Below are 16,479 nucleotides of genomic sequence, written 5' to 3' on the forward strand. Positions count from 1 at the left end.
ATGCAACAAGCACACCCGTCTCATTAGTGGTGGTGATATGAGAGACATTTTGTCAGACTAATTTGCAATTGACTGCTCCACATTAAAAGTATGTGATGGTGAGTGGAGAAGACAATCAAATACTGTTAGAATGTTTTTCAATTGACTGCCATAGCCCCAAATAAAAAAGTACAACTTGGCTGTTGTACTTAAAAAGATCATATGGGTAGGGCCGCAATAATTTTCAGATATCAAAATGGGGTCATTGGCCAACAAAGTTTGGGAACCCCTGGTGTAACCTCTGCTCCTTTCTCTCCCAGGTGTTGAAGGTGGCCATCCTGGCAGAAAAGTATGCGGTGGACTACTCATGGTATGTTGACACCATCCTTAACCTCATCCGCATTGCCGGGGACTACGTCAGCGAGGAGGTGTGGTACCGCGTCATCCAGATTGTCATCAACCGCGATGACGTGCAGGGCTACGCCGCCAAGACTGTCTTTGAGGTAGGGGTTCCCCAAGCCGGATACGTCTGGATCCAATGTGCTCTTTTTGTCTCAGCTTGGAAATTCCTCAATCATATTCCCTAGTTGAATACATTACGGTGGAAACATTTTTAAAAATATTAAAAACCAGTTTTTAAAATTGTATTATAAAGTCCTCCCTGTTTGAGTAATTTGTTTCTGTTTGGTGCCTAATGAACACGGCTCTGAAGACCCATAGCATTTGGATATCATAAAATCTGTTCAAATTACTTACGCTTCTAACTGTCCCCCTCCTCCCCCTCTCCAGGCGCTGCAGGCCCCAGCCTGTCATGAGAACATGGTGAAGGTGGGGGGTTACATCCTGGGAGAGTTTGGAAACCTCATCGCCGGGGACCCCCGCTCCAGGTGAGTGGTGTCCTCTCCCACACCAGTGACATCATCAACCTGAGACGCACACAAATATGCGGTTGCTCTTATTTTCTGATGTATTAATTAGGTTTTTCTTCCCCATCTTTTTCATTTATTTTTATGGTTCTACCTTTTTGTCATCCTTCTCTCCCTCTTCTTCTCCATTCTCATCCTCTCTTCCCACTATAATTTTAACTCTCTACCGCTCCTCTCTTTCTCTTCTCCCTCTTTCTAATCCCTCTCTCCAGCCCTCTGGTCCAGTTCAACCTGCTCCACTCTAAGTTCCACCTGTGTTCAGTGCCCACGCGTGCCCTGCTGCTCTCTGCCTACATCAAGTTCATCAACCTGTTCCCAGAAACCAAGGCCACCATCCAGGAGGTGCTTCGCTCCGACAGCCAGATCAGGAACTCTGACGTGGAGCTGCAGCAGAGGGCCGTGGAGTACCTCAAGCTCTCCTCCATCGCCAGCACCGACGTCCTGGTGAGCTTTTGGGGTTTTTGATCGGCAAAAAAGATATCTATATATTTGTAGATGTTCTGACACTTTGTGACAGGTTGGAAGGGTGGGTACGGGGATTGAACCCTGGTCTCCAGTGGAGAGTCGTATATGTGACTGTGCCAGGGAGTGTTATCACTGCACACACAGCTCTTGCCTGGCTACCCATCCACATCGCTCTGACCAACTGACGTTTCTTTTCCACAATGAGTCTGGCTTTGCCACTCTCCCAACGATTTCTAGAATGTGAACACATTCTTACCGTTCTGATTGCTCCCAGAAACTGACGGGTTGGGCCAGAGCCGGTCTACAAGATGTCGTTATCAACTTTGATACTCTGGTTAGATTTGTTACACTATCCAATCTCTGATTAAATTGTTTTGTACAACACCCTTCATTTTAAAGTCATACAAACGACTTCTACTGTAGCAGTTTCAGACTCTCTGTAGCGAACAACAGAGCAGAGGAAGAATTTAGTGTGAGGCGTCAGGCTACCACAGCTCTGCACGTGTTTTTGTTATTTTACTGATCTCTTTCTCGTCTTTGTTTGTTTACTGTAAAGTATGTTGCCATTTTAAATGCACTTACAGTGCCTTCGGAAAGTATTCATACCCCTTCACTTATTTCGCATTTTGTTGTTACAGCCTGAATTCAAAACGGATTAAATAGATTTTCTCTCGTTCTTTACACACAATAATACCCCATAATGACAATGTGAAAACATGTTTTTAGATATCTTTGCAAATGTATTGAAAATAATAAAATACAGAAAGATCAAATTTACATAAGTATTCACATCCCTGAGTGAATACATTTTAGAATCACCTTTGGCAGCGATTACAGCTGTGAGCCTTTCTGGGTAGGTCTCTAAGATATTTGCACTCCTGGATTGTACGGTATTTGCCCATTTATTATTTTCGATGTTCTTCAAGCTCTGTCAAATTGATTGTTTATCATTACTAGACAGCCATTTTAAAGTCTTGTCATAGATTTTCAAATGGATTTAAGTCAAAACCCCACATTGTCATAACTATAACCACATCCCTCCTTCCCCCTCTTCAGGCCACTGTGCTGGAGGAGATGCCTCCCTTCCCAGAGAGGGAGTCATCCATCTTGGCCAAGCTGAAGAAGAAGAAGGGTCCGGGTGCCGTGTCGGTAGAGCTGGAGGATGGCAAGGAGAGAGGAGAGCTCAATGGTGGAGGGGACAGGGGGGGCGATGCTGCCATCGCAGCCTCTAACGCAGTGAGCATTCAATTCAATATACTGTATCTGCATCCCAAATGGCACCTATTCTCTACACCCGCGGAAATCAAATTAGCATAATCAAAAAATCCTAATCAAAATCCGTCTAAGTTTTTAGAATAGGCTCCATCTCAATCCATCGCATCCGCCAATTGTGGCCTTCTGCAGTGGAAGGTGGCCAAGCTACAGCTGTGTTTGTCAGACCATGAGACATCCCGAAAACTTCTGTAGCGTCCAAACCACTCTACGAAAAGATGAAACTCAAGAACACGATGGTGTTCTCCGTTTTGCTCCGAAGTTGGTATTGTCGATCCACCAACTTCTGTCTGTAGTGCCCGAACAGTTTGGGACAACACACTGAGACTCTCACGAACACGTACCTGTTGGTTATTTACTCGTCTCAAGGTAGCCCGGTACCAGTTTAAAAAATGAATGGAAGTAAATATGGAAGAAGTTTAGTGCCAAAAGAAATTGGTTAAATATGGGTCAAACTAAATAAAAATAATTTCCTGATCTTTCTTATACACTATATATACAAAAGTATGTGGACACCCCTTCAAATTAGTGGATTCGGCTATTTCAGCCACACCCGTTGCTGACAGGTGTATAAAATTGAGCACACAGCCATGCAATCTCCATAGACAACATTGGCAGTAGAATGGCTTTACTGAAGAGCTCAGTGACTTTCAACGTGGCACCGGCATAGGATGCCATCTTTCCAACAAGTCAGTTCGTCACAAAAAAATGTATAAAAAAATTGCCGGCCCTCGGTTGCAACACTCACTACCAAGTTCTAAACTGCTTCTGGAAGCAACGTCTGCACAATAACTGTTCGTCGGGAGCTTCATGAAATGGGTTTTCATGGCAAAGCAGCCGCACACAAACCTAAGATCACCACATGCAATGCCAAGCGTCGGCTGGAGTTGTGTAAAAATCTGCGCCATTGGACGCTGGAGCGGTGGAAGCACGTTCTCTGGAGTGATGAATCACGCGTCACCATCTGGCAGTCCGTTGGACTAATCTGGGTTTGGCGGATGCCACTAGAACGCTACCTGCCGGACCGCATGGTGCCAACTGTAAAGTTTGGTGGAGGAGGAATAATGGTCTGGTGCTGTTCAGGCTAGGCCCCTTAGTTCCAGTGAAGGGAAATTGTAACGCTACATTATACATTGACATTCTAGATGATTCTGTGCTTCCAACTTTGGCAACAGTATAGGGAAGGCCCATTCCTGTTTCAGCATGAAAATACCCCAATGCACAAAGCGAGGTCCATAAAGAAATGGTTTGTTGAGATCGGTGTGGAAGGACTTGACTGGCCTGCACAGAGCCCTTGACCTCAACCCCATTGAGCACCTTTGGGGTGAATTGGAACGCCGACTGCGAGCCAGGTCTAATCGCCCAATATCCGTGCCCGACCTCGAGCCAGGTCTAATCGCCCAATATCCGTGCCCGACCTCACTAATGCTCTTGTGGCTGAAGGGAAGCAAGTCCTCGCAGCAATGTTCCAACATCTAGTGGAAAGCCTTACCAGAGGAGTGGAGGCTGTTATAGCAGCAAAGGGGAGGACCAACTCCATATTAATGCCCATGATTTTGGAATGAGATGTTTGACGAGCAGGTGTCCACCTATCTCTCAGAAGACAGACACTTTTAAGCATCCTTTTTTATTATTTATTTGTTATGCAATGTGTTTCTATGGGCTAATAGCAGTAAGGCCAAATTCAATGTTGCATAACATTTTTTACAAGAATGAATTATACCTAAATGGGTCCTTAAATTCAAAATCAAATGGCTAAATGATCCTTGGTATGACCATCTTAATAGATAGCTTAGTAGACCCCCTCGCCCTTGTCATCTTTGTTGTTCTACGAAGGGAGAATTTGTTTGTAGCAATTACAAGACACAACACAATGACATAAATCACTTGTATTGAAAGACTGGCAGCAGTTGAAGAAAACCAAAAGATGCATACAGTTTATATGATTCAAGGCTATATCTTCATAGACAGTGAAAATCAAATATTTAATGCGTAATGCAGTGCATGCAACAATGGAGTTTAATAAAATAAGCGTTAGTTATCTATCACACTCCAATGGATCAGCATGGTGGAAATAACTATTTCTAGAAACTGAAATTAGCATATCTTGTTGAACAAATCCAGGTAGTGACTCCTGGTTTAAGTAAAATGTATTCCGTTGGTGCCTAATGAACATGACCCAAGACAAGCGTCATGATTCCACAAGCGTCATGATTCCACTCCTATAGTCTCTGTGCCATTAACACCATACATGCTATAGTTCCTGAGTATTATCATTTGGTAATGGGAATAAGTCAAATAGATTAGAATCAGTTTCACTCTCCCCATTCACCAATCAATCCGTCAGTTTTAAAAATCATTCAGTTTCCAAATAATAATCAAAACCCAATTAATTTTCCATCCAAATTGTAGAATGACATTGCTTAGTGATTGGTCCTATCATTCAAAACCCTCAATTGAACACAAATCGACATTGGCAGAATGTAAATTTATATTAACATACTGTATAATTATCCAAAAATTCTAGTATTAACTTTCTTATCATGATTATAATTACAGATCAGTATCCTAATGCATCATTCTTAATCTAAATTACTATTTTAGCAGTGTGTAGACCTCTGCAATCAATTTTGGGCACAGTTTACCAATGCCCCCCCAACGTTTCAAGCACTGATTCATCTGGCGTCTTCGTCATTGTCATCAGATAGCTTTACAGTTCAAAGTGGATGGCCATGATAATGTCCCAATTTCAATGTCTCACCTGAGCCCCGCCACCACCTTTACCACCCATTATGTTTTGTCCATTTGTCAACCAGTATAACAGCAACATAAGAGAAGTTTGGAACAGATTTTTCCCCATGCTCACTCAATGTGGACTCCTGTCACACTCCTGAGAGAAAAGACATGAGAGAAAAAACAGCTTAGATTGGATGCTGTACACCAGTTGCTGGCTCGGACTCAGGTCTCTCTGTGGAAGTGGTGCGGACAGGGCCATATTGAACGCCTTTGTCGCTCTTCTTCAGCCAGTTGGGGGGGGTTTGAGGTTCACACCGTTCTCGTGGTCAAATTATCCCTTTCATGCATTAACCCCTGTGCGGCCTCGGGACGGACATCCAGCGAAAAATCCTATCGCCATTAGCATAACAAAATGTAATAATATTTTTTTTCCATTTTTTTTTCAAATGATATCGTTTTATAGATACACCTCTCCTGAATCGAACCACGTCGTCCGATTTTCAAAAAGGCTTTACAGCAAAAGCAAAACATTAGATTATGTTAGAGGAGTATATCGTAAAAGTAACCACATAGCCATTTTCCGACCAACCACATGCATCACAAATAACCAAAAAACAGCTAAATGCAGCACTAACCTTTGACAATCTTCATCAGATGACACACCTAGGACATCATGTTACACAATACATGCATTCTTTTGTTCGATAAAGTTCATATTTATATATAAAAACAGCATTTTACATCGGTGCGTAACGTTGACTAACTATTTTCCCTCAAATGTATCCGATGAAACAGCGCTACAATTTACTAAATTACTATTCGAAAACATTTTTAAAATGTAATATTGTCATTCTAAGATTTATAGATGAATATCTTTGAAAGCACCTGTAATGCCAGATTTAAAAATAACTTTACTGGTTAATCACACTTTGCGATAAAAGGGGATGCGATACTCAGAACAATAGGCTAGCAATAGCAATAGGCTAGCCATCTTGGAACAATCGCATATCAAATCTAGTCTTGTATACTATTGTCAATAATCCCTTACCTTTGATTATCTTCATCCTTAGGCACTTCCAGGAATCCCAGGTCCACAACAAATGTATTTTCGTTCGAAAAAGTTCATCCTTTATGTTCCATTAGCTTGTTGTTGTTAGCGCGTTCTGAAGGCTGAACCAAAAGTTCCGACGTGCGCGGGGCTACTCTTTCAACAAAATGCATTTTTTTCTTATTTAGGTTCGTTCAAACGTTGTATAACATAAATCTGTAGGGCCTTTTTCAACGAGAGCTCCAATAAGATTCGAGGGGGACGATTGCATTGTGTTTCAAAACGTTTCGAAAGGGGAGGGTAACCAGGGGCGCCGGCGTCATAATGGTGATGGCCCTCTCCGTGTGACCACGTTCCACAGCGTGTCATTCTGTCAGTTTTCACAGTAGGAGACTCAAACCACTTTGTAAAGACTGGGGACATCTAGTGGAAGCAATAGGAAGTGCTCAATGAACCATAGCTCACGGTGTGATTAATAGGCAACGTGATGAAGTTGAGTTCGCAATTCAGAATTCCACTTCCTGTTTCGATCTGTCTCGGGGTTTTGACTGCCATATGAGTTCTGTTATACTCACAGACACCATTCAAACAGTTTTAGAAACTTTAGGGTGTTTTCTATCCACAAGTATTAATTATATGCATATCCTAGCTTCTGAGTTTGAGTAGTAGGCCGTTTAAAATGGGCACACATTTTTTTCAAAAATCGCTGTAGCGCCCCCTATCCTAGGGGAACGCCAAGAGGTTAAGACACCGACTGTGACCTTGAGAGAGGAAAGATCAGAACAACAGTTTTGCTCAGTTCATTTCTGTCTCAGGAAATCCAGACAAGCTTTGACTATATGATAAATTATTACCTCTACCAATTATTCTTAATACCAATGTCTAAACATGTCAAAGAGAATAACACATTATATTTAAAAAAAAATCTTCAAATTAGCTTATACTCCCCATCACACTGTCAACTTCATCTCAGAGCCACATCCCAACCATCCAGCAGACCTAATCTGGTGAGATTCGTATCAGAACTGAACAAACAACACAACAATACACTCCGTCACATGTCACTCAATACACTCCTATATATCACTAAAGGCGTGTAAACTTCAATCCAAAACCTCAGAGGACTGTTACCACCCCCATTTTGACGCATGGCTCCCAATGTGAGTAATGTGTATAAAAAAAACACTACCACTGGTTAAAAATAAAACAATAATTTCAAATAACAATTTAATTACAATCACTACCCTTAACTCCATAAAGAAAAATAATTGCACCTATACAGTCATAGTAAAATAGACTTAAGACAGCCTACCCTTAGTCAAAGGCAACACCCTCTCCTTCACATTGGTCCAAATCACAAATATGGCTAAGAACTATAAACTTCATCATAATTATCAATATTACAAATGCCTTTCAAATTAGTATAACAATTGACCTTAAATTCATTATCCAAATGGCTTTCCAATGAGGGTGATCAAACCACACTGGAAAGTCAGGACAGATGTCAGAGGTCATACAAACCCGTCAAAGAAGTGTTTCTTACTATATTAGACTAAGTAATGAAAAACAGTCAAACATTTCATACACTGGAAACTTACTGGAAATGTATTTCTTATCAAAATAATTAACTTGTGTTCAATTAAAACTCAGAAAATAAAAACTTCAGAAAATTCTGTGTGTGTGTCCCTTTTTGAGATACCTTGGCACAAAGACAAATGGAAAACTCACTAAACCCAAATGAAATAGAACACTCACAATAAATCAAACAGTATTTTAAAAACACCAACAAATAGTCATAACAAGTGTGGTAACCTTAAGGTAAAAACTAACAAAAATGGCCAGGCCTATTTAATTTGGTCGTTTCAGTCTCACTCACTGCTCTCGCCAAGACCATAGCCCCGGGGGAAACATTTCAAAGAGAGAAAATGACCACCCCCATTCTCCTCCTAATCAGCAACCCAAAGTTATAACTACAAATATAACATAAGTCCACTGTACTTCCTCAAATCATTTTTGTTTTAATCTACCCCGACTTTTATGTGCGCTTAATTTAGCATGTGCTACCCTTAGACACCGCAAAATGCATCTCGCCACTAACAATTCCCTCCCATATCATATTATATGACAGGTCTCTCTTTTCCATAACCATATATCATTATCCTGGTATCGTTACTAAATGTAATACTTTTTTTTCTGTCACAAATGTAGTCAATTTCTCAGTGTAAGGAATCAGGGATCTTTGATCCCAGGCATCTATTAAAAAGTTGTTTGAGACGTGGTCTCCTACGTTTCCCTTAACATACATACTGCTTGACTAGTTGGGCCCAAGCTTGCTATACAACATTAAAACCCATTCAGTCTGTCTGAATGGCTTCCTATCAGGCTCTCAATGTGCTTGATAGGAAGCCCAATAGCCATCATCACTGTTACATCCTCAGAAAGCATGAGCTGCTGAGTTGGAAAAATCTTGTGCAATACACTGACGCATGTCTTGTATTCAAGATCCTAAACGGCCTGGCTCCCCCATCCACTCAGTACCTTTGTTAAATGAAAACCCAAACCTATGGCAGCAGATCCACAAGGTCTGCCATGAGAGGTGACTGTATAGTTCCCTTAAGGAAAAGCACCTTTAGTCAATCTGCTTTCTCTGTGAGAGCTTCCCATGTCTGGAATACACTGCCATCAGAGAGACACAACTGTACCACTTTTCACACCTTCACAAAAAACATGAAGACATGGCTAAAGGCCAATCAGACTAGTGAACATAATCCCTAGCTGTGTATTGCCGCTTTCCATGTTGTCTGTAGCTGGTGAGTTGCTTTTATGTGTTTTGTTGCTTTTTGTGCTATTGCTCTGTCTGCATGCTATGTGTTGCTTGTTCTATGTTGCTCTGCATGTGCTCACTGCTCATTGATTGTCTGTATTGTAATTGTTTTTAATAACCTGCCCAGGGACTGCGGTTGAAAATTAGCCAGTTGGCTAAAACAGCACTTTTACTGAAACGTTGATTAATGTGCGCTGTCCCTATAAAAATAAACTCTAACTGCAATCCACTTTAATGACCGGACACTGTTCCACATAATGGAAACATATTATAATGTTAGAATACATTAACTACCTGCTCAAATTCACTGGTGTTACCTAAACTATAAAACTCAGCAACAGTAATCAGAAATGATCAAAGAACGTTTCCGATTCAACTATTCAGACCTCTACTGCAAATGTACCACTGCATCCCTTACGGCCCGATATTGCACGACTCGCTTTCACCATTGGACTAAAACATGGAGACTCTTACCATTAAAAAAAAATATATATAAAAATATAAATAAATAACCCATTCTCAACAAAGTTCTGCACTTACCTCTATCATTAGGTTAAAAACACATTGGACAACTTTCTCTTCTCTTTTTGCTTCACACTTATGAAATGTCCAAGACTTTAAAAGTAGAATGTAATATGCCAAATTTATAAAATACATCAGTCAATCCACAACGGAAAAAACACATTTCGGTGGGCACAATACTACAGTCTCTGACCACCCACAACTTCGATCCATTGCTATTGTAGCCTTGTGTTATCATGATCATGATCACATCTCTATCGCAATTGCCTCTCCGCTAACATTAGAATTCATTAGATGTAGGTAACTGTCCCTTATTTGATTCAGTTATTTAAATACGACTCCATTCTCAATATGTTATTCCAGCAGACCATTTAGGCAACAGACGAAGCGTATTACCTCGGGAATCGCCCCGCCATTCATGTTGAATAAATTAACCTTTTCATTCGAACTAAGCAAGCTGCTAAAACGTTCAGTTTATATCTTAAACAAACACTGACGGCAGTATCTGTCTAGGCAAAACATATCAATACTTGAATTACAATCAGAAACCCATATTTTGGTCAGTATAAATAATATAATAATAAAAGCAGATTGTTTTCTCATGCAATATATTTCAATTACTTGACTACATCACATTAATCCCACAATGATAATTTGATGGATACCCTAGGCTTTGTATGACGTTTTAAGTTACGTCGAGGTTCAATCTTAATTCGGTCGAACTTCCTGTCATACTGGGAAGAAGAAAAAATTCTGGCCTTAAGGGTAGTTTTATTTCAAATGTAGTACCCGGACGGAGAAAATCCAATAAGCGTTTTATAGTTACATTGTTAGGGTAAGTTAACCAAAAGTGGAAACACTCCAATCATTTTCTAAGACAATTGCCCAGACTTTGTAGACTGTTTAATAATGTTAAACCTCATCTTTATCAAATGATCCATTAAAGGGACAAACTCAAAACCTACGTACATCTATGTATGGGTTGTTTAAGTGGCATCTCATTATATTCCCAGAATGACTTTATCAAATCTCTAGTAATCGATTATACACACATACAATTCATCATATTTTCATATCTTCACAGAATCCATTTAGAACGTTAGAAATTCTTAGGTACTCACATCAACCAAATCCATTGGCTCAGCAATCTCCCAGCGGAAAATAACTGAAGTTTCCCGGACACTGCCCAGCGGGTCGTTGGAATAATGCTCTTCAGGTGTAAAATAACATCCCGTTCTCAATAGCACCCGGTGATATTCTATGATGGGAAGTGATGGACGGAACCCCAAAATAACATGATCAACATTTATTAACCAAATTTCAATCTTATTATGCACATTTCCATATCTTATTTCCACACTCACACAACTTTCATATCACATTCACACAGTACTGTTCCCAAACACACTTAATCAATATTTATCGCCTGCCGGAATATTTTCTTACTTCTATAGGTAAATTTGGTTTATAGCTTTCACATATGTACCTCACTATTTTAAACCGTTGCATATCATTAACTTATCTCCTAATTATTATTTATCTCAGGCTTACACAGAACCTTAATGATCATCCACACAGGATTGATCAAATGCTCACACAGAACATTACTAAATAACCAGCCACAGAGGAATGGTCAGACCACTCACACAGACTTGGTCAGATGTCCGCACAGAACATCATTGAAAGGTTACCCACACAGAGTCAACCTACTGCGCCCACACAGAACGCTTCTACAAAGATTACCCGCACAGGATTTCAAACCCTGTCTATATGAACAGGGAAACCCATAACATTATCAAAATATTACCTAATTAGTGGTCCCAACAACAACAACAACTCACAATGGCCTTTAACAATTGTAACCCAGGTCATACCTGTTTATCAAAACATTTCACGTTATAATTTGAACATCACTAAGTCAAATGCCCTCGCAAGGCGTCACCCGCACTCTAGTTCCTCGATCAATACCTTAACCTCACCAGTCCTACTGTGATCAACCAGTACCATGGATCTGAACTTTTGGTAGCCCGCAACTGGCTAAATAACAATGATGTCCAAGGAAACCTCACTTAAGTCCACTCTTATCAACTCAACTCAGTCCTGCTAGTTACCTCAGCTGTGGCTATCTTAAAGTAGACCTCGCTCTGAGAGTACCCTCGACAGGGGCTTTTATGTTTGGTTTTGTTATTTTTCTTTTTTCTTATCACTTATTGATTATCCACTCCGACGTCAACGTTCAATTTAATGTCTAACTAGTGCTATCAATTCTGTGCACTTTCAAATTCAATTATTGAAAGAAACCAGTCTCTTCCCTAATCCAATTCGGGTCAAAATGATGTATCCGTTCAGCTGACGCTCCCAGCCAGGTGGGAATCCGATCCGATCTGCTCCAAAAAGTGGAGTGTCTTTCCCCAGCTGCAACTCCCCGTGCACAGTTAACCTGAGTTTCACTGGGAACAATCAGAGAAATGAAGTTCATCATCCCATCCTCGTCGCCAAAATTGTTGTGGAATTATTGTGATCAAAAGGAGAGACTTTTTAAAATTTCTTCAAAGCAAGTAAACTTTATTATTTAATTACTGCAGTAATGGAGCTTGTCAATGAGCCCCCTCTGTAGGTGATTCGTTGAGACCCCAGCCAGCAGGACTAAGCCACAGAATTTTATAGCAAAGTCCATCCTCCTGGATGTTCATGACAAATCACATATGAGAGAATTTATACAAAGGCACATTTTGCTCTCATGCAACAGACATCAAGATTTACATGGCACCAAATATCTGTCTCTAGTTCATTTACTGCTTTCTTGTACAAAAATACTAATGCAACCTAGAATACTAAATAATTACTTTAAAGAAACTGGAGATTGGTTCTCCCTGTTACTGACAGACAGGCACACAGACACTAATCATGGAATGTTGTCTTATCACCAATTCGTCGTAAATCCACAGTCAGTGTTATTCTCTGAGGCCCACTTTCCACACACACAGATGAGTGTTTAAAAAAAACTATTCTGTTGCATAAAACAACCATTTGATGTTATAATACTGTTATTGCAATCTTGTAATTTCTGTTCTGACAATTCAAAGACTGGCAGCAGTTGAAAGAGATGGGGATCGCTTTGGAAAAACCACAATCACTGTCTGTGTAATGGATTTACTTTAATATTGAGCAATATATTCTCAAAGCACTGCTATTATACAAATGTTGTCTCTCTGTTCGCTCTCTCTTTCGCTCCCTCTCTTTCGCTCGCTCCCTCTCTCTCTTTCGCTCTCTCTTTCGCTCGCTCCCTCTCTCTTTCGCTCGCTCCCTCTTTCTTTCGCTCGCTCTCTCTCTCTTTCGCTCCCTCTCTCTCTTTCGCTCCCTCTCTCTCTTTCGCTCCCTCTCTCTTTCGCTCCCTCTCTCTTTCGCTCCCTCTCTCTCTTTCGCTCCCTCTCTCTCTTTCGCTCGCTCTCTCTCTTTCGCTCCCTCTCTCTCTTTCGCTCCCTCTCTCTCTTTCGCTCCCTCTCTCTCTTTCGCTCCCTCTCTCTCTTTCGCTCCCTCTCTCTCTTTCGCTCGCTCTCTCTCTTTCGCTCGCTCTCTCTCTTTCGCTCGCTCTCTTTCGCTCGCTCGCTCTCTTTCGCTCGCTCGCTCTCTTTCGCTCGCTCGCTCTCTTTCGCTCGCTCTCTCTCTTTCGCTCGCTCTCTCTCTTTCGCTCGCTCGCTCTCTTTCGCTCGCTCGCTCTCTTTCGCTCGCTCGCTCTCTTTCGCTCGCTCGCTCTCTTTCGCTCGCTCGCTCTCTTTCGCTCGCTCTCTCTCTTTCGCTCGCTCTCTCTTTCGCTCGCTCTCTCTTTCGCTCGCTCTCTCTTTCGCTCGCTCTCTCTTTCGCTCGCTCGCTCTTTCGCTCGCTCGCTCTTTCGCTCGCTCGCTCTTTCGCTCGCTCGCTCGCTCTCTTTCGCTCGCTCTCTCTCTTTCGCTCGCTCGCTCTCTCTCTTTCGCTCGCTCTCTCTCTTTCGCTCGCTCGCTCGCTCTTTCGCTCGCTCGCTCTCTCTTTCGCTCGCTCTCTCTCTTTCGCTCGCTCGCTCTCTTTCGCTCGCTCGCTCTCTTTCGCTCGCTCGCTCTCTCTCTTTCGCTCGCTCTCTCTTTCGCTCGCGCTCTCTCTTTCGCTCGCTCTCTCTCTTTCGCTCGCGCTCTCTCTTTCGCTCGCTCGCTCTCTCTCTTTCGCTCGCTCGCTCTCTCTCTTTCGCTCGCTCGCTCTCTCTCTTTCGCTCGCTCGCTCGCTCTCTTTCGCTCGCTCGCTCTCTTTCGCTCGCTCGCTCTCTTTCGCTCGCTCGCTCTCTTTCGCTCGCTCGCTCTCTTTCGCTCGCTCGCTCGCTCTCTCTCTCTCTTTCGCTCGCTCGCTCTCTTTCGCTCGCTCGCTCTCTTTCGCTCGCTCTTTCGCTCGCTCTTTCGCTCGCTCTCTCTCTTTCGCTCGCTCTCTCTCTTTCGCTCGCTCGCTCTCTTTCGCTCGCTCTCTTTCGCTCGCTCTCTCTCTTTCGCTCGCTCGCTCTCTCTCTTTCGCTCTCTCTCTTTCGCTCTCTCTCTTTCGCTCTCTCTTTCGCTCTCTCTCTCTTTCGCTCTCTCTCTCTTTCGCTCTCTCTCTCTTTCGCTCTCTCTTTCGCTCGCTCTCTCTCTTTCGCTCGCTCTCTCTCTTTCGCTCGCTCTCTCTCTTTCGCTCGCTCTCTCTCTTTCGCTCGCTCTCTCTCTTTCGCTCGCTCTCTCTCTTTCGCTCTCTTTCGCTCGCTCTCTCTTTCGCTCGCTCTCTCTTTCGCTCGCTCTCTCTCTTTCGCTTGCTCTTTCGCTCGCTCTGCTCTCTCGCTCGCTCTCCTCGCTCGCTCGCTCTCCTCGCTCGCTCGCTCTCCTCTCGTGCTCTCTCTGTTCTCGCTCTCTCTGTTCTCGCTCTCTCTGTTCTCGCTCTCTCTGTTCTCGCTCTCTCTGTTCTCGCTCTCTCTGTTCTCGCTCTCTCTGTTCTCGCTCTCTCTGTTCTCGCTCTCTCTGTTCTCGCTCGCTCTGTTCTCGCTCGCTCTGTTCTCGTTCGCTCGCTCTGTTCTCGTTCTCTCGCTCTGTTCTCGTTCTCTCGCTCTGTTCTCGTTCTCTCGCTCTGTTCTCGTTCTCTCGCTCTGTTCTCGTTCTCTCGCTCTGTTCTCGTTCTCTCGCTCTCTCTTCTCTCGCTCTCCTCTCGCTCTCTCTTCTCTCGCTCTCCTCTCGCTCTCTCTTCTCTCGCTCTCTCTCTCTCTTCTCTCGCTCTCTCTTCTCTCGCTCTCTCTCTCTCTCTCTCTCTCTCTCTCTCTTCTCTCGCTCTCTCTCTCTCTTCTCTCGCTCTCTCTTCTCTCTCTCTTCTCTCGCTCTCTCTCTTCTCTCGCTCTCTCTCTCTTCTCTCGCTCTCTCTCTCTCTCTTCTCTCGCTCTCTCTCTCTCTCTCTGTTCTCGCTCTCTCTCTCTCTCTGTTCTCGCTCTCTCTCTCTCTCTCTGTTCTCGCTCTCTCTCTCTCTGTTCTCGCTCTCTCTCTCTCTCTGTTCTCTCTCTCTCTCTCTGTTCTCGCTCTCTCTCTCTCTCTGTTCTCGCTCTCTCTCTCTCTCTGTTCTCGCTCTCTCGCTCTCGCTCTCTCTGTTCTCGCTCTCGCTCTCTGTTCTCTCTCTCTCTGTTCTCGCGCTCTCGCTCTCTCTGTTCTCGCGCTCTCTCTTTCTCTTCTCTCTCTCTCTGTTCTCGCTCGCTCTCTCTGTTCTCGCTCGCTCTGTGCTCGCTCTGTGCTCGCTCGCTCTGTGCTCGCTCGCTCTGTGCTCGCTCGCTCTGTTCTCGCTCTGTTCTCGCTCGCTCTGTTCTCGCTCGCTCTGTGCTCGCTCTGTTCTCGCTCGCTCTGTTCTCGCTCGCTCGCTCTGTGCTCGCTCGCTCGCTCTGTTCTCGCTCGCTCCTCGCTCGCTCTGTTCTCGCTCGCTCTGTGCTCGCTCTCTCTGTTCTCGCTCTCTCTGTTCTCGCTCTCTGTTCTCGCTCTCTGTTCTCGCTCTCTGTTCGCGCTCTCTGTTCTCGCGCTTTCTCTCTGTTCTCGCGCTTTCTCTCTGTTCTCGCGCTCTCTCGCTCTGTACTCGCGCTCTCTCGCTCTGTACTCGCGCTCTCTCGCTCTGTACTCGCGCTCTCTCGCTGTGTTCTCGCTCTGCTCTCTGTTCTCGCTCTGCTCTCTGTTCTCGCTCTGCTCTCTGTTCTCTGTCCATCTTTCTTTGTCTTCCAGTCCACCCCCTCCCCTTCAGCGGATCTGCTTGGCCTTCGTTCGGCCGCTCCTGTTAGTGGGGCCGCTCCCAGTGCAGGCAGCCTATTGGTTGACGTGTTTTCAGAGGCGGGGCCTGCTGCCACTTCTGCTGGCGTGAACGACGACGGCTTCCTGAGGTGAATGTTCACCCTGTGAATAGAAGACTCCCATAGACACAGATCTGGGATCAGCCTAAATTACCCCCACTCCAAGCCTACCCTTAGGGGGATAAATTCAAAACTGACCTAAGATCAGTGTCTAGTGGATGCTTGATGTTTGTGTTGTGGCTGTTATGTGTTTTAGTTGTCCAGATGCACTGTGGTAGAATATGAAGCTTGCTCTTGAAAATGAGCGTTGTTTTATTCTTGTGGTGCTTGCTGTCTGTGATGTGTGCTGGTCCTCTGTCTGTCTTTATATCAGTCATTCTTCTTGTTTCCTCTGCGTCTTTTA

General features: G+C 43.6%; 1 protein-coding gene across 1 annotated transcript in view; it reads left to right on the plus strand.

The window, feature by feature from the left end:
* Positions 1-16,479, plus strand: part of LOC115191626 (AP-2 complex subunit alpha-1) — a 71,397-nt gene that overhangs the window by 41,484 nt on the left and 13,434 nt on the right. Inside the window, exons 7-11 of the mRNA XM_029749413.1 lie at positions 258-482; positions 769-866; positions 1,118-1,349; positions 2,427-2,606; positions 16,012-16,166. Coding sequence (XP_029605273.1) covers positions 258-482; positions 769-866; positions 1,118-1,349; positions 2,427-2,606; positions 16,012-16,166 — 890 coding nt within the window. The remainder of the gene's footprint in view (positions 1-257; positions 483-768; positions 867-1,117; positions 1,350-2,426; positions 2,607-16,011; positions 16,167-16,479) is intronic.

Source organism: Salmo trutta, chromosome 4 (assembly GCF_901001165.1).
Source record: "Salmo trutta chromosome 4, fSalTru1.1, whole genome shotgun sequence".
NCBI lineage: Eukaryota > Metazoa > Chordata > Actinopteri > Salmoniformes > Salmonidae > Salmo > Salmo trutta.